Source organism: Caenorhabditis remanei, chromosome X (genome assembly GCF_010183535.1).
Source record: "Caenorhabditis remanei strain PX506 chromosome X, whole genome shotgun sequence".
NCBI lineage: Eukaryota > Metazoa > Nematoda > Chromadorea > Rhabditida > Rhabditidae > Caenorhabditis > Caenorhabditis remanei.
The window spans coordinates 11,247,629-11,265,899 of record NC_071333.1 but is presented as its reverse complement, the minus strand read 5'-3'; the positions used below and the strand labels follow the sequence as shown (position 1 = coordinate 11,265,899).

Sequence of the window (18,271 nt, the reverse complement as noted above, 5' to 3'; positions counted from 1 at the left end):
TCGTAGACGACCGAAGAGTTTTTTTGTGAATGTGAATATACACACAACAATGTTTTCGACTTTTACTTCGTCTTCTTTGTCGTCTTCCACTTTGAAATTTTCTGTTAGGACAAGGTCCGCCGTTATTCGAAGAAGGAAGCGTTGGGGCTGCTCCGCCGCATGTTTTGCCATGTTTAAGAAGATTTTGAGCAGAAAAATACTTTGTTTTTTCCTATCGTTGAGAGGTTGTGCTCGTTCGGCTTTAAAACTACTCTGATTACTGAAGACAATGTTACAAATCTTCTCAATCCACTCGAATCTATTCCAGTTTAGAATTCCAACTCTTTTTCTATTCTTAGCCCCGTCGTTTCGTTGTCTCAGACTGGACCCAAAAATCAAAGTGACTCTTTTGTTGTGGGAGTATAATCCTTACTTGCTCTTTTTGTGGAGATGAGCAAGGAAAAGAAAAAAGAAACACATTGGACCTTTCTGACACTCACGTCAAAGGCCGTCTAAATGTCTTTTGTGGTTTAAAAAAGTTGCGATATCTTTTCTTTTGGACGAGTTGGAGTCGGATTGTCTTCTTGTTTGGTTGCTTTTCTCGTTTTTCGGTCGAGGAAGTTTAGCTTAAGGTTTTCTATCTAACCTCAAGTCTTCATTCCTGTTTTAGTAGTCAAGAAAATAACAATTTATTATTCATCAAGCTGAAAATTCGCAATTCAGTTAATTCCTAGAGTCGATTTCAAAATCACTATGAAACAAAGTCAATCAAAAAGGTTTGCCGCCAGCAGGGGTCGAACCTGCGACCTTGGGCTTATTAGACCCACGCTCTAACCGACTGAGCTATGGCGGCACATACAGGTGTCGCCTACAAATGACTATAAGTTCTCTCATACTCTCATGACAAGTGAGAAAACGTCTTTCACTAACAGATACACTATTTTCTATTTATGATAGCTAAATTCACAGTTATAGTAGGAATTTTTGTAGTTTTTTGCTGTAACGATACACAGACTTTTATTATTCCTGAGTAAAACAAAAAAATCAAATAAGTCTGACTAAAACACGTAACTTTAGTTGTTTGACGTGTAGGATAGATAATCAAATCCATCAGTTTTCTGAATGCTGGACAAATTGAATTCGACATCCTATATTATATTGTCTCCCGAATCAACTCTATTCATTCATCTCCGATCTTGATGTCAGCTATTTTTGGGAAACATTTTGTTCTTCAACTTTTTTTTTCATCCTTTAAAAATTCTTATGTAACCTTACAAATCGTAGTAGAGTTTTTTATTATTAGCATAAAAGATGGGAAACTATAATTAAGACCTAGTCCGTGTATAATATATCAAATAAGCTTGTTAGAAATCACAAGACCTCTTCATTTATTTTTAACGTGATGACCTAATACTTGCCCTAATGTGTAAAAAATGTTCATTAGAAATACCGGAAATTGAATAGAGTAATGGGATTTTTATCTTTCGAGTATTCTCCCATTTGTGTTTTCGTTTCTCAAAAAGCAATTTCAAGTATTTGAGTATTCACCAAGTGTACACACCTCTCATCCATAAACCCTGTTTTGGTGTCTGGAGGAACCGATAAAATCTTAAAAACTCTTTAAAATGTTGTAATAAATTATGATGTTTTTTTCTTCTCGTTTTCAACATTCAGCTTGTTTTTTGCTTTTTTCAAATGCTTTAACAAGGAAGAAACATCAAAAACAACTATTTTGTCATATTGCCCCTGGGGGATTAATATACACTCAAAAAGGATGGATGCAACTTGATGCGCACAAACACATACAACAAAATACACTTTTTAGTGTACTTTGAGCTTCTAACTGACGCACTTACTCACCCAACGAGCCACAATTATCACAGCTAATCAGGTATTCTGCTTTGGGGGGCTCTGCTTCCTCATACACTTCTTTTTCTTCTTTTTTTGTCTTCAATCGCCACTTTACATTTCTTCTTTTTGGAAAAAGAGTTCAGGAAGTACAGAAGTGCATTAAACTAAATTGGTTCCAAAGAATCCAATTGGTTTATTGGAACTTCCAGTTGTCTGTTTCTGGACCGGAACATTTTTCGGAAAACACTTTAATTTTCCCTTCCAAACACTTTGGTTCTCGAGTAAAATCTATCGTCGAGACTTAATTATAGGTGTCTTCTACCTGCTTGTGCATCCATTAAAAAACGTGACGCCCCTTCTTTATTTCTCGTCGTAACTATGACGATTGTGGAGGCGACGCCGGAGAGAAAATGGAATTGTATTCACATTTTTATTCCTTTTTTAATGTCTACCTTCTTTGGGCTTCTCATTTCACTTGTCCCCGTCCCTTTTTCAGATCAGGAGACCAACAAGTTTAGAATTCTGATCAAAACTAGAATGAATTGCTGACAAAATATTCAGCAAAGTACAATCTCACGCTTTCAATTTTCTGTGTGTGGTACGTCACAAATGTACTTTGTCTGGTAGGTGACCACTAAATTTTGCATAATGGATCGACCAACTTCTGAACTTTGTAAATGGAGTTATTATTCATTGCTTTAAACGAAAAACTGAATGATTCTTCAGGAACAGCTTTTCAAAATTCTTTCTCAATTCTTTTCCCGACGCTTCCTGAACAAAACAGAGAAATGCGTTTTGCTCCTGAGATGGAACGCTTTTTTGAGAGTTCCTCTTTTTTCATTCGTTTTCCTTTCTCCGGGTTCCCTGAAAACTCTCAAACAAAGACATCCATAAAGAGAAAAAACCGCACGTGTTTCCCTCGTGTGGGTGGAAAACCATAGAAATATGAAATCAGATTTAAAGTCGCAACCAAAAAATTTCTGTTTACTGGATGTTCCTTGTTTCTGGTGGTCACGTTTTAGATGTTGTTGGATTGAAAGTCAGACTTTCGCTATTCTCACAACTTTTCCTTTTTCGCGTTTTTTTTTCCGACGTTTTATTTCAACTCATGGTCGTACAAGTTGAACAATTCCGAGTTTAATTCTTTCAGTTCTTGCATCGCGGACTCTTCAAACACAGCCACAAAATGCATCCAATTCGCAAACGCTCATCAATCTACCAGGATGTCGACTTGACTTATACAGTAAGTTACTCGTCAAATAAACTGAACCGCAGTAATAGTCACTGCTGACATCGTCAGAAAAGAGCAGGGTTCTAGAAAATTCACACCCTTCTGGGCAACGTTGGACATAAACGAGACTGTAGATTTTGATATATGATTATTTTAAAAATTATTGGAAACATTGTGGATACTCTGAACAATGCATAATGTTCAGATTTGAATTGGTTCGAGTGTTTTTAAATTTATGGTTTTCGGTTCATTTTTCAAACTGTAAGCTATGTTCTAAAACTAAGACACAAACGTCAGAACAGCTATTTCTGTTTAGATATTGGAAAATAGTAATTATAATAAAGAGCTGATCAGAACTGGTGAAATTCAATTTTCTCGTTCTTTTCAAGTGTTATTCCCAAAATACTTGAATTCAAAGAAGCTCATCACTTCTTGACTATTCACTTTTTTTTATAATAGTTAACTCCCCCACATTCTATTATTTTCTCCAAGCATCTCCTATTCAGATTTGAGAAAATGAAATGACTTTCTTCAAGAAATACATTCATAACTTTTTGAAAACAGGAGTAGATTTAAATGTTCCTCATATTTAGATGTTAATACTTTTAGTAAGTATTCTGACTATTTGATTTTCAAAACTATTCAAGTATTTCAAATAACTCCGAATTGAATAAGGTTTTGCTTTTCATCAACATAGTCATGTGAATCTTATGATTCATTTTTCCCATTCCCCTTCTCTCTGATTTCTCACTCAACAACCGTCTCCACGAGAAAGTCTAATTATGATTCCCAGGTGTGTCTTCCATATTCACCTAAAATCTCTTCCATTACGGAGGAGTAGATGTTTGACCAGTTTTTTTGACAAGCCATCGATCAAGAGAGTCACGGCATGCTCTCAAGATTGTCCAAGACATCAGATTGTCTGCCGATTCCGTTTTTGCCCATGAGCGCATTTTGAGACGGATTCAACCTTTTGCTTTCTGTTTCGTGAGAAAATTGTGGCTCGTGAATAAGTTGTTACATCTGATTCATCTAATTCATTCCCAGATTTTCTCTGAATACGCAATCACATAGCATTTGTTAGAAACGTTTTCATAGAATCTTGAAATATTTCAGTTGGATGTTGCCAATTCGTATTGTGCAAACAAATGTTTTGTGCCCTGTCAGTTTGACATTCAAAAAGTGACAAAATTCCACTCAGCGGCTCGTTATCCCGTTCAAATATGTCCTTTTGCAAAGAAATTTTCTAACAACGGCGGTTGTTGAGCAGCCATAGAAAAAAGAAAAACGTCTTCTTTCTTTGCCTTCTTTTAGACATGTTTTCACTCTTCGAACAAAAAACACGAAAAAGCGGAAAATGTTTGAGTTCACTGAATTTTTCACATTTCCACATTCTCACACATTGAAGCTCAATACTGATACGATCGGGTCTTCTCAAGTTTTTTCGCCTACTGGATCTTCTCTCTAAGAAAAATTCTATTCATATGCATGTCTTTGCAAATGACGTATTCTCTTCTTTCGTCCTTTTTTCCTAATCTCACTTCTTCCTAGTGAGAAAATGTGCAAGTGGTAGTAGTGGTGCAATTAATTCTTGTACTACTCTGGTCGTCGTTTTGTTCCGAACAAATACGTTCATTGTGAAAACTCTATTTGGGAGAGACTTAAAGTGCTCATTGGAAACAGACTTCTTTTGTAACCGAATTGCATTTTTATACTCTAATTTTCGTGAGTCCTAGAATTTCGATCTTCAAAAGTCTCTGACTAAAGTGCACAGTCATTGTTTTTCTGACTTTCTGTTTTGATAAGGTGTGGCATCTTTCAGATAAAAAATTTGACAAGAAAACATAAAAACCAATTTTCAAATTCAGAAATAATTTCCTAGTCAAAAATGTAAGGTTTCTGAAAGATATGTTGACAAAGATCATATCGAAAAAGAAGCAAAAGTATGAAGAAAAATGACAGATTTGACATGATTGACAGAGTTATTCCGAAGTTTTATTATTTTTCATTTATGAGTAGTTCTGGGCTCTGAGTAATAGTTTCCAAGTCAGTGACGTGTCATATTCATATTTTCTCCAGTTGTTTCCCTCAATTCGAAAAAACATATACAGTACACTCATCTAGGATTGACTCATAATGCATTTTTTCAAACGAAATGATGTTCTCAAGAGTTTGAATGATGTGTTTGAGAAGTGTGTACGGGTTCCTTGCGCACAGAATACAAGATGACGTTTTAACGGTTCACTCGAAAACGGAGTAGTTTTATGAAGCGAACCACTTTATAGCAAGCTCAATTTCATGTCTGTGTAGACCGCACTCAAACAAAAAAGAGTTCAATTACTAGGCAAATTGTATCCCGTCGGAAGAAAACAATCTATTTATTTCTACCTCCAGATGTTTTACTCACCTGTCTTTCAGTTTCTACGTCTCTTTTGATCATGTGTCCCAAACTTTGAATTTTGGATAATCTCATATTGCTCATTAGTCTTTTTTCTCATTTCTCACCCGATATTCTCATTTGAGTTGGCTTCAATTTTCTTCTTCATCTTCTCATTTTTTTGGTAATCGTTGGCACCTTCTTCTTCTTTTCAAACGCAACGAGCTTGCGCTCAGACTGCGAAAAAAAGCAGAAATGAGATAAAACATGCGGGAGAGTCCTTCTTCTCGTCTCAAATTCAAATCCCATCGCTGTCTTTTTTGATAGTAGGGACCCCGTTTTTGCCACTTTCTCATTACGTGTTTTTCTTTCCACACCACGTTTTGTGCACTCGGCTCCCACACTACCACCATTCGTGGTCTTAGTCTTCGTTGACAAAGTCTTCCAAGTTATTTTTTATTCGCGGTGAAAGGCGACTACTCGGTTTGAAAAGCGCCAGTCTCTTTCTTTCCAATTTAGGGCGGCTCCTCAGATTGCTCCTCTTTCAACGTCTGCTCTCATTGTTCTCCTCCTCATCCGTTATCGCTCCGCCCTTTACGTGCACTATCTTTCTCATTTTCAAGTTGTTTGAAACAAGTGTTCAGTTCCATTCCAACCATGCCAAATCAAACCGACGAGCATTCGGTGAAAAGTAAGCACCGGTCGGAAATGTTGGATCTAGAAGTTTCGGATAAAATCACAATCAAGGTAGTGTAAAAAGTTGTTTTAAAACCTGTTTCCTTTTCTTCTTATACTGTTCTCGTATTCCAGGTCATGCTTCTTGGCGACAGTTGCACCGGTAAGACTTGTCTCTTGATTCGTTACAAAGATGGTGCTTTCCTCAACAACAACTTTATTTCTACTGTGGGAATTGATTACAGAGTGAGTAATATAAATTACGTCACAACTGGAATTCTAGAATTTGTGATTTGTCTTGTCAAATTATAGCCTTCATGATACCATGTGCTTTTCTAACTTTTTGACGTCAATTGAGTCCATTAATAGCTATTGACATGTACTTTAACTCAACTTTAACATAGAATCACAATAGTTGTAGAAGTACAGGATGATTTCAAGTGCACTTTAGAGACTTTAGAGTAGTACTCGATATTCAGAAGCTCAGAAATCTTTCCATGTCTGGGGTGATATTCCCTTGTCATTCGCAAGGTCTACTCTTGACTTTTATCTCGAATCAAAAATATCGGGACTACAGAATTTTTCGAAAAAAAAGTTAAGATTTATAGCGTGAGAAAGGAAGTAAAGCATGAGGTGTGCATTTTGCAAGATCTGAGATTTGACTAAAACACCCCTGGGAATCGTATTACATTCTAAACTTGCAAAAGTTCTGCGTTAACTTTTTGAACAATGTCTGATCTTTTTATTTCTGCTCATGAAGTCTGAACCCTTTTCTGATCTGAAACCCAAATGAAATGTACTTTCAGAACAAGTTGGTCACAATGGGAGACAAGAAGGTGAAACTTCAGGTATGACACACCTAACTAGGGATTTTTTTATTTTCTTTTCTTTCTAGATCTGGGATACAGCTGGACAAGAGCGTTTCCGTTCCGTCACTACTTCTTACTACCGTGATGCGGACGCTCTTCTCCTGGTTTACGACATTGCGAACCGCGCGAGTTTCGAGAATTGCCGCGTAAGACTTGAAAGCTCTTCACGTTGAGTGTTTTCCTTGAATTTTCCAGAACTGGCTCTCTCAAATCAAAGAGTTTGGAAAGGAGGCGGTACAAGTGACACTTGTTGGCAACAAATGTGATTTGCCAAGAGCTGTGCCAACGGATGAGGGAAAACGTCTTGCCGAGGTTAATATTCAATTATGCTCTGTGAATGGGGTCAAGGGAAAATTCTATAAACGGAGAGAAAGTTCACAAAGAGTTGTGAGAGAAGAAGACTAGGTTTTTGATCTACAGCGTTTTTTTCTTTCTACCCTGGGAATAGAGAAAGCTCATTGCATGATGAGATTGACGTTTTACGCTTTTTTCTCATTTGGCCCTGATGAATAATTTCTTCTCCCGGCGTCGGAATCCAATTTTTGGTAGGTTTTGCTGCTTCTAATGAACAAGGAGCGTACGGCTTAGCAGAAATGGAGCAACAGAGAAAGTGACATCAGTGTCTGTAATTTGAGAAGAGGTTGCGTCGGGGGGTGCCCATGTACATACTACACGTTTTTTGTCCGAGTGATTATTCTGTGTGTACGAAGGGAGTCTACTCTAAGTGTAATAGTAAAACAATGTATTATTCAAGATGGTGCACTTTTTTCAACCAAATTGAGGTTCAAAGGGTTGACACAAAACAATTCAAGATGCGTCACTGCTCAGAAAATAAAGAAACGGAAATTAGTGTCAAGAAGCAAGATGAACTTAACGATTGCACGCCATCCGTTCTTGAGGTTCTCTAATTAAATTCAAATAGAACACGGAAACCTAAAATAATGGAAAATAGTGATGATAGAAATTCAGTTGGGGATTTCCACCATGAGAATACCAAAAAACTGGGTGCGAGTAGTGTGTAACTGATAAGTTGTGGCACAACTTATAGTATTGTAGCTCCGGAGAACATTCGCTGCTATCATCATTTATTTTGAGAGAATGTCGTCACATGCCTTTTAAAATGGAAACAAGCCGAAAATTGTCGGTTGACTTTTTCGATAGACCGTTTGTTGCTTGCTATAATCTGTTCAAAGTATTAGACTCTAATCAAAACATTCCGCGTCAACTTGTATATAAAAGTCACTATTTTAATTTCATTCACAGTTGATGAATGGTTCCAGTTTTCAAATCATGCAGTCGACAAATTCAAAGATAATTGATATCACTCAGTATTCTCTAGAGAAAAAACTTGACCGATAATCCCGCCCACCTAAAATCCTTCCTTGGTTCTAGTTTTACAAAAGAAGAACGACGGACCGATGTGTACTTTTCTATAATTTTTTCGATACCTTCGACCAGGAGAATTCCAAAAGTGCAACAAAAATTTACAAAATGTCGGAAAACGATGATAAGACTCTTTGCTCAACGTTATAGAATAAGTTCAACTTGGTCCGTTCTTTACTTCCCTTATCAGAATAAGGATTCTGATCAAAAGTTTCAAATTTCATATTGTAAAAATGTCAATAAAGTAGATAAGTTACTATATGCAGTAACACAAATTAGAATTATCAAGAGAGTGAAGATCAAAACTCATAGATATGATAAACATATAATTTATTTATTAACTGCGTTGATTTCTACGATCATAGAAGTTTTTAGCACAAATAAACATAAGTTTTTCTTTCGTGACCCATTCGAAATATTTTTCTAAAAATATACAGTTCAGTCTGTACCTGAAAAAAAACTACTTTCATTAATTTCATATTCATAATATACAATTTCATAATAAGTGAACGTTTGATATTTTAATATTGATTATGACTAAGTCATTCTTACAAACTATTTTCCAACATTTATGAGTATATCGAAAAAGTTTTATCAAAACATTTAGTAAGTGCTCCTTGAAAATTTTTAATGTAATCATTATTTCAGGCATATGCAATTCCATTCATGGAGACCAGCGCCAAAACTGGACATAACGTTGACAGAGCGTTCCTTGGACTTGCAGAGTGAGTTTTTTCAAGGGGTAGAACGGTACCGTCAGTGCAGTGACAAATCGAGAATGAAATAAGTGCTATTGTTAACAAGCAAATCGGATTCTTTTCAAATAATTGAAAAAATTCTCCGACGTGCGATAAAAACAAAAATAGACATAGAAATGCATGCGATCTTATTGTTACAGGAGAATGATCAAGATGAAATACGGTTTCGTTCCGGGAGGAGAGATGGCTGACACAATTTCAATTAACGAGCCGAAGACGGCAGAACTCAGCAGATGCTGCAATTTCAACTAAGTTCCAATTTTTAAACAAACCAATTCATTTGTACTCTGGCTATTCTAAGCCTTCATTATTTTCTCTTCTTTTTTTTCTTATGTTCCTATTTTCCTTTTTTCTCTTTTTTTTTCTCTTTTAGTGCAATTTCTGTGATCTCATTCTAAGTATCGATCCGATGAAATAACGAATATCTTCATCTGACGACTGAGTCAAGCTGGTTAAGTTATCTAAAACCATAGAAGAATGAGCAACATTAAGTAGATTAACTTTATTGCTTTCCTACACTTGCAAGTTCTGGTCCATTCAAATACTCTCACTGAAAAACTTTGCACCACAACCTGAAAAATCAAAACAGATCCAATTTCTTGTATACTTTTGACTTAAGAATTCTTTTTTTTGTAAAAACGTTTTCATTTTTTGCTCTGAAATTGTCTATTTCTTATTGAATGAGAAACATTTTCTTTCTCAACATGAACCTCCGCGTATGACTTCTATATAATAAACTTGTATTATCATTTGTTGTTTAAAACATTTGAGGTCTAGGAGAAATAAACTGTAGTGGGAAGAATCTCAATGAATTTTGAGAATGCGAAAAATTGTATTTTTCCATTTGGCAGATACCAATTATCACACTGAAGATAAGACTTGTAGTGTCTGATCCCAGACTTCAAAAGTACATAGGGAAATTTTTTATTCTTTATTTGGGAGATTGATACGATGCATAACTGTTCCAATTTTCAATTTGTGTTTTCTCGTTAATATTAAAACATTAGAGAAACAAGATTGTTTCAAATACTGAATGTGAAAACATTAGAAATGTGTAAAATATTTCCCCAAAATGTGACAGCGTTATGAAAAACATTTCACATTCTTCATTTCTGATTTATCTGATAATCTCTCGTGGGCGTTTTTCATGGCAGCTGATCTAGACAAAACATATTTTCGTCTGAACATATTCTGCTGTAAGAAGAAATCTGAGAACGCAAATGACTAAGTTTTGAGAACTTCTTCTTCCGTCTTGAAAATATGGGGAAAGTAGTAGGAAATGAGTGCATTGCTCAGACGGAAGTACATCAAGAATTGATAATCAACATGTGCATTTTCCATGAAGTTAAATGACTTCTTATTTTCTGAGATATATGATGAATGCTGCTAGTTGGAAACATGCAGATAGAGTTCAGACGCACTTTCCAGTTGGGAACTCTTTTTTCTTGTTTTTCTAGGTGTCAGAGCACGATCCTCTTAATTGAAAAATATCTTTTCAACTTGTGTTTTTATTATATTGATTGGGACAATTGAGTTGTGTACGGCGAACACAAAAAGACCCCTCTTGAATTGTCAGAAAAAAAAACTATGACTGAACTAACATGGTTTTCTTCTCTTCCGCCCTCTCATGACTGGACTGATTTATAATTTTGTAACTCTGTGTGGCATGTGTCATACTGTTTGCCCCGCCATTTAATCGACATCTCTTTTCTCTTTTTTCATTTTTTTCAGATTGGGAAATACGTGGGTTTTCTCTCAGTTTGGACAGCTGTTTTCAGTAGTCTCATGACGGGAATGAAATCATGTAAATCTAGTTTTCAGATAACTTTGAAGGCGGAATTACTCTTGTTTTTTTTCAAGTCATCATATTGATTTACGAGGACTACTGTAGATCGGTGGTAAGTTGATTTTTGGATTTAGTGCCTTCGAATTTTCCGGAAATGTTTAAACATGAATGTCTGCCGTTACTTTTTAGAACTCTCAACGTTTTTATGTGATTTCCTCTCTCGTCGAACATATTCAACACCAATGATATCAATTGGAAGACGAGTTTTGATAACATTTCAAAATCACTTATTTTTCAGTTTACCAAGTAACGTAAATATCAAATTTAGAGTGAAAGCTCCTGAGTCAAGGCTTGGATTGAGTATCGTATTACCAACAGATAATATTATTTCCAGTGAAGTAATCACGTGGCTTTAGATCACTTGACACTTTTCGAATATTACTTTGGCTTCTGTTATAACTCAGTTTCTGTATATTATTTTCGATTTTCATTTTCCCGAGTGCTTTTTTTAAGGATTATTCATGCGTCGACTTTCAGTTATTTTTTTCGAGAGGTTTCTTCTCATTCACATTCCCATTTCATCAACCATCCAATCTTCTATTTCATTTTATTGACTCTTTTACTTTTATTTGGTAGATGCCGCCGCGTTCCTATCTGTCGAGACGCGGGCAGTGAACTTTACTGAACAAAGAAGAAAGGTACCACCAATCAAATAAGATAAGTCTCCCACGGAGCAGACTAAGGAATGCACTTTCCCGCTGACAAGTACATACAGATAGAAGAGAGAATGAGTTTGTTTCTCGACCAAGATTGTTCAGTTGAGGAGTCATGTCATCATGAAAATATTCTATTTTTACTTTTTTCTTTCATCTTCTCGTTATTTGTCCCTTATCTCAAAAAACCCCCTGAAAATGGCATCACTCCTGCGTCAACCACTCCTTAGAATTCAGTGAATCAATTCATGATCCGTGATCATCAGCCCTTGCCCTATTTAATCCTCCAATTCTCCTAGATTGTACGGAGAACAATGTAGAGCATAATTAGATGTGATTAGCATGTATTTCATTATAGGATTATTGGGTCTATCTGAGAACTAGTTATGGCCACTTCACCTAGCCACGAACATTGTTTTTCACATACTGTGGTCGTATTGTCTAGAAAAAATATCAGAGAAAAAGAAAAAAACATTTCACTGAAGTACTGTTGTTGTTCGTATCGAAGAAGCTATAGTTTTTTTCGTAAGAGTTATTATTTTTCAGTTCCACCTTCTCGAAGTTTTTTAACAAGATTTTCTTCTGATTAAACAAGTTATACAAGCATAACAACCAGCCAACCAAGAAAATCAAGGCGTTTCCTTCAATCACAAATAAATTTTTCCTGCTTCTCCGTTTCCGATAGATGAAATTTTAGTATTCTACTCAACTCTCAAATTTTATGTAAAATGTCTTCAAACTAATTTCTCTCAGAAATAGTCAGACTTACTTCCGTTTTTGTAGAGGCGTTTCCTTTCCACTCCTCCACAAATTGTGAGCGTTGAAAAACTACAGTAATCCTCTGTTCCAATATCTGTCGATGTTGACACTGGTTTCAATAGATGAAGTAACATGCGATTATTTCCAGACATTAAAGTTGTCAAAAAACATTGTTTGAAGTTGGCATGATTCTACCGTATACCTTCCCCTTGTCATTTGAGTATCGTATTCAATCTTTCGAAGGCATTTTCCATCAAAAGGGCCCATAATTCCGACATTCGAAAAGACGGCCGCAAAACGCATACACACTCAAAGAAGAAGACGAAGAAGAAGACAGCCTCAGGCCGATGTCTATTTCCCTCTCTTTTCCTATCTTCTTTCAAAGTAAAAGAGGCTAAAATGTGGCGTCTTGTTGTTCTCCGTCTCGTTTTCTCCTACACTCACTCGTTTTTCCCTTGCTTCCTCACTCTTCTCTATCGTTTTCATCAGCGCGCTCACCCCAATGTCGTTTCCTCGCCAGAATCGCTGCGTCTTGCTCTTTGTACATTCTTATTTGTGGAGAACTGCACACACTGCCACTGCGTTTGTGTCTGTCGTCTCTGTCGCTCTATCTCAAAGCAGCTTTCCGTCGAGAAGCTGCGTCTCTTCAGCCATCAGTACTTACTCGTTTTGACGAGATGTCTCAGCATGGGAGGTCTATGTGTACACTACACACAAAGAGAGCGTTTGAGGGGTTTCTTTGTGCGTCTGATGTCTCTCCGACTGTTCAGTCTTCTTGCAGTCCTCTCCGCATTTCAAATGATGTCTTCGGAATAGTTGAATACGTATGAGACTCCTAGAAAAGCACACTATCTAGTCGATAGGCATCGATCAAATCGTGTCTTGTTGTATGATGGTCTAGCGAAACCATAGACTATTCACCATCCAACTGGATCCATCATCTGAATCCACCATAAACAGCAAAAAAGTAAAAGAAACGAGGTGCGGCACTCCTAACTGACGGTAGGTCCCTCCCGTTCAACACTAACACAACTGAGGGAGCTCGAAACTCTCTCTTCTTACACACATCCTCTCTTTCTCTCTCTCTCTCTCTCTCTTTCCTCTCCACACCCACTGGCCACTTGCTGCATTGGACTTCTGAATCTTCACGAGAGCTACAGTAGGCATGGGTGAGTCATTGGTTTAATAAAACACCATCCTAACCACGCCTAGAAGAGATCCACCCTGGAATTAATAGACTTAGAAAAAAGAGAGATGCGAAAAGATGTACTGGCTCTGAAAAACTGGCACCAATAAATGATTGCTCAATTCTTCCTGTGTTGCACACAAAAATTAAATGGGCTTCTCATATTTCATGAAGGTCTTCAATCTTCTAGAAACTACAACGATTGTGAAAGTATTCCTGCATATTTACATGGATCGAACTAACAAGAACGGATATATTTTTGTTTTGCTCGTTGACATCCGAGAAGAGCTTCAATGCTATGCAAGAGAACCTGAAAAACAACTGTAATTGTTATTGGAGGTAAACCGATTGCCATGGATTTTCTCTGAACACAAGAACATTGCTATATTACTAGAATACGTTATGGTACACTTTTTTGTTGGGCTGAAGAATATAAATTTAAGTTTTCAAACCAGCATGAATTCAGTTTTTCCCAAAACGTTTATAAAGTCTCCAATGGTTTATTGAAGAATTGAGACCGGCATTATTGTAAACTAAAATATTTTCATGTGTCTAAACAATAGAAATACTCATTCTCCACTCTTCAATTCACCACTATCAGTTTTCACATCACGTTTTGCCATGGAAGCGACTGGAATGTAAAGTAACAAATACACTGTAGATGGAAGGTTGTCAGTAACAAACGTCACAAAACTTATTTTATTTTCTATATTTTGTTTCATCTGCTCGAAGTGAAACCGCTTCTCTTTTTTTGCTTGGTATTCCTATGTAACCACCCCAAAGCAAATTTCTAATGCGAAGTTTTGGTATTTTTGACTTCCTCTTCATATAGGACGTCCTCCTGTCTTAGTAGGAAGATCTTGGTGCCGATGGCGGCCGACTTCTAGGAACGAGGTCTTGTTGAGACGTTGACGACGTCGTACGTCGTCTTTCCTTTCGAGCGCTCAGCCTTGACTACCGTATAATTTCTACCTAGGGAAAGACTGTCCTTGGTAATGCTTTAGCTTTAACGTTCCCTAGTATTCTATGCAAATTATTTCTTTTATATATATATAGAGCTTTTTTTTCGGAAAAAAATTATTCAAAAAATTCCAATAAATGAGAGAATTCACAACCAGGAAGTGTAGATCTTTTGTATTATTTTTTTCATGTCAAATGAAAGCCTGAGCCTTATCTGTATTCGTGTTCTTATGCAATGACGTGGACGAGCTTCTTCTCGGGTGTCATTATTGCTCCACCCCTCTGGCTGCGTGGTTGGGCCATTGAAGGCCGTCGTCTTGTGGGACCCTCCACATATTTCTTTGCTCTCCTATTCCCCATTGCTGGTGATAGGACATGGTAGTGTTGTTTGACCACTATTCCTACGTAACCTTCTGATAATGTCAAGTGGTCCTTTATCTCAACCTCTCTTATCTTGGTTATATACCATTACAACTAATAAAGAAAAAACTAATCCTTGTCATGTCTTTGTCAGTGTTGAATGTGACTTCACTTTCTGTCTACAATAAGAAAACCGGAAAAGTTCCCAAACAGTTTGATATAAAATATATTGGTGTAATAATTTAAAAAGTCGATAAAAAATTGTACATATTTATATTCAAAGTTTGTCAAATACTATATAGAAAATTATATTTACAATGTTTTGTAGTCAGAACAATTATTAAAATATCTAAATACGCTCTAACTCTTGTATGTGAACAAAACTTCCCATGACTAACATTTCTTCTCCCTAAAGTGGGTTCTTTCCTATTCTCTAAAATATTTTTGTTTAAACCATCCAAATAAGCCTTGTCCATGGTTGAATAGACAACACCCAACAATCGTCCCGTCTCTTTCTCTGTTTTTAGGTGGCGTCCAGTAGTTGTAATGGTAGCATTAGCCAGAAAGACGTTGATTTTTTTTGTATGGAGGGAACTGGTATACTGTACATTGTTTAACAATTGACTATAGATTTTAGATCTCATTCCGGTTCTTACCACATGGTCATTGTCTTCATTTTACCCAGCACGCCCTAAACAGCTGTGCGAGTTCAGAGATGGTTTGCAACCTAAAAAAGTAAGATCGGGGCAATGAAATCATCAAAAAGCTTCTATTCGGTCGGCCTTTCCGTCTTGGTTGTACTATAAAAATTTTTGTTTTATATTTCTCTACAGGGCAATCAAAATGGAATAGTACTCTTCCACGAGCCCTCTTACCATCTGCCAATTTTCTTTCCGATTCGAACAGACGACCTCAATGGATTGGTTTGTCCATTGAAATCGACGTCTCGTCCTTCTTTTTTTTCGACCAATTCTCAAACCGCCCGACTGGATCTCCGATGCCTAGCCCTTGTGCAGACTTCACATTCTCTTCAGACCATCAAGCCGACTGCTTTGTCAGACTAATTTGTGACGACAGGAAAGACGAAGTCAGGTGACGAGCATACGTTTTTCAGCGTGTGGATCCCACTTCTTTTGTTTTCCTGTGAAGTTCAATGTTCGGGTAACTGCTGTTCTTGAAACTTCAGCCGACTTGAGTGATGACTTTTGTCTCAACCATGAAAAACTCTTTATTGAAAATGAAGATCTGACGATGAAACCGAAAATTTTTGATAGCGAAATTTGTGAAAACTAGTTTCAATCGTTTTTATTTCTGAATTCTTGAGATAGCGTCAATCGCTGCCGCTGGCTTGCGGAGGAAGGTTTTTTTGTCATTATTGATTGCCTCAAAGATTGCTTTTTGCTCCATCCATGTCAACAATTTTCACCATCTTCTCCCTTCCTCCGCTAAGTTTTCGATCTACCTACCATAGGAAACGTTGTTGCTGATTCATTTTCCATTTCTATCGTATTGTCTCAACATCGAAAGTTTTTCCATCGGAAAACTTATATTTTCTTACATGTTCCTACATGCGAGAGGGAGACCTTCTTTTAGTGACACTTGAAAAATGTTCTCTTTTTGGATTTCAATGACAAACTGTAATCGCAGGCAGAGCGAAAACCAGCCGTGTGACGATTCAATGTTCAGAAAATTACGATTAGTTTTATTTTCTATCCCTGTTTCATGACTATTTCGAATTCGGTGAAAAGTAGTCTCTAATCAATTTTTAACCGTTTTGTTCAGTGACGGAGCAAAAATTCGTTTTCACATCTATCCATCTATTTCTTTATTCTTTTCCTATATATATATTTATTTGACAGTCATCTCTTAAGAAACCAATTCTGTCGATCAATCATCATAAGAGCTTTTTGTTTTCCCGTCCGACGCGAATGCGAGCTCAAACATCCCGATTTCGGCTGCAGATTACTGTAATCTGTGCATTTCCTTGATGACACGTGTTTTCTCTGTTAACCATCTCTAAACCAAAAAATATTGTGCTGTTTCGGAAGATTGGCAAAGACGATGTGTCCAACGGAGCAGTCGGGAACAAACCAAGAGAATAGCGACAAAAAAAAGAGGGAACTGGAGCCGGCTGGCGCCATGACTTGCCAACCAGACCACCACATCGTCTAGTCTGGGAGTGTGAAAAAAATATTTGCCTTCCTGCCGCTGTTAGTGGAACCAAACCCCTTACTGACACCCAATACTTTGCAATGGAAAACAAAAATACCGATGAAGACGATGATCACGCTTTAAAACATTTCATATCAAAAGTTTGACAAATTGAATGACAGGCAGCTGAAATTTCTGAAAAACATATCGGTTTCCAATAGATGCACTTCAGTTTGCCCGATTCATTTCAATAGTGCATCGAAGCACTGAATATCATATTTCAAATATAAAACCTTCCGATTCTTGAGGTTTCCTTATGATATTGTGGGCCATAGTCAATTCTGAAGGGTTTGTGAAATGTGAGCGATCCACCTACACTAAGTGTTCTTTTCATTCTATTAGAAAATATCTAAGATTTTATAATCAGCATACAAAATATTTATCTCTTTTTAACATGTAATCAGAATTTGTATGAAATCTCACATGATAGATATCCATGTCTTAATTTCTATCAACAAAATTCTTAAAGTGATGCGTACTCTCTTCTGCGTAGGAAGGATGGTGTTAAGGGATGAGGATATATGTAAAATGTTATTTCGGGATCTTGGAATCTGCTCACATCACAGCCTCTCTGCTGCTCGTCCACTCTTTTCACACCCCTGTTGTCCGTCCGTTTCTTAACTATTCATGTCGTTTACCTCTCAAAAAAAGTTTTTTTGTAAAGTGACTCAGAGGTGATGGTGGCTGACCCTGTTTTTGTCATTGTTACTTTCTTTCCCACTCCTTCCTTTCAGTCGCCTCGGACACATTTTTCCACGTCATAAGTATTGTGTTTTTCTCTTCTGCTTTCTTTCAGTTCTCTTTCTCTTCTTCCTTCCTTCCTTTCTTATTTCATTGCTTCGAATTTCTATTCTGAAGATTATACTTTCAACATAATCTTTTCGTTGGCGTATATGTCGTTCTTCTTTTTCTTTCACAAAATTCAGTCCTTATATTCAATCATCGTTCTTTTCAGGAGACGGGTCGGAAATCTCTGCTTCTAGCAGAGGCTTCGAGCGTTTTCACCACACAACCGTTGGCACAAAGGACATTGAGGAATTGAAAATTTGGCGCGCGGTTTTTTTCAGTTTCCACACGGCGGAGGTCGGCCTGACGACGAGAATAGCATCTGGGAGTGAGTTCAGCAGGAGGCATATCCAACTGCTGATCTCATTGATTGTCTGATAGGTGGCG

General features: G+C 37.0%; 1 protein-coding gene across 1 annotated transcript; it reads left to right on the top strand.

The window, feature by feature from the left end:
* Positions 1–6,095: 6,095 nt before the first annotated feature.
* On the top strand, positions 6,096–9,375 carry GCK72_024218 (uncharacterized protein; the record flags this gene model as incomplete). Its single annotated transcript, XM_003117910.1, has 7 exons — positions 6,096–6,185; positions 6,249–6,359; positions 6,920–6,961; positions 7,009–7,128; positions 7,178–7,294; positions 9,014–9,090; positions 9,264–9,375. 7 exons carry the CDS (start codon positions 6,096–6,098, stop codon positions 9,373–9,375), a joined length of 669 nt encoding a protein of 222 aa, XP_003117958.1.
* Positions 9,376–18,271: the final 8,896 nt, after the last annotated feature.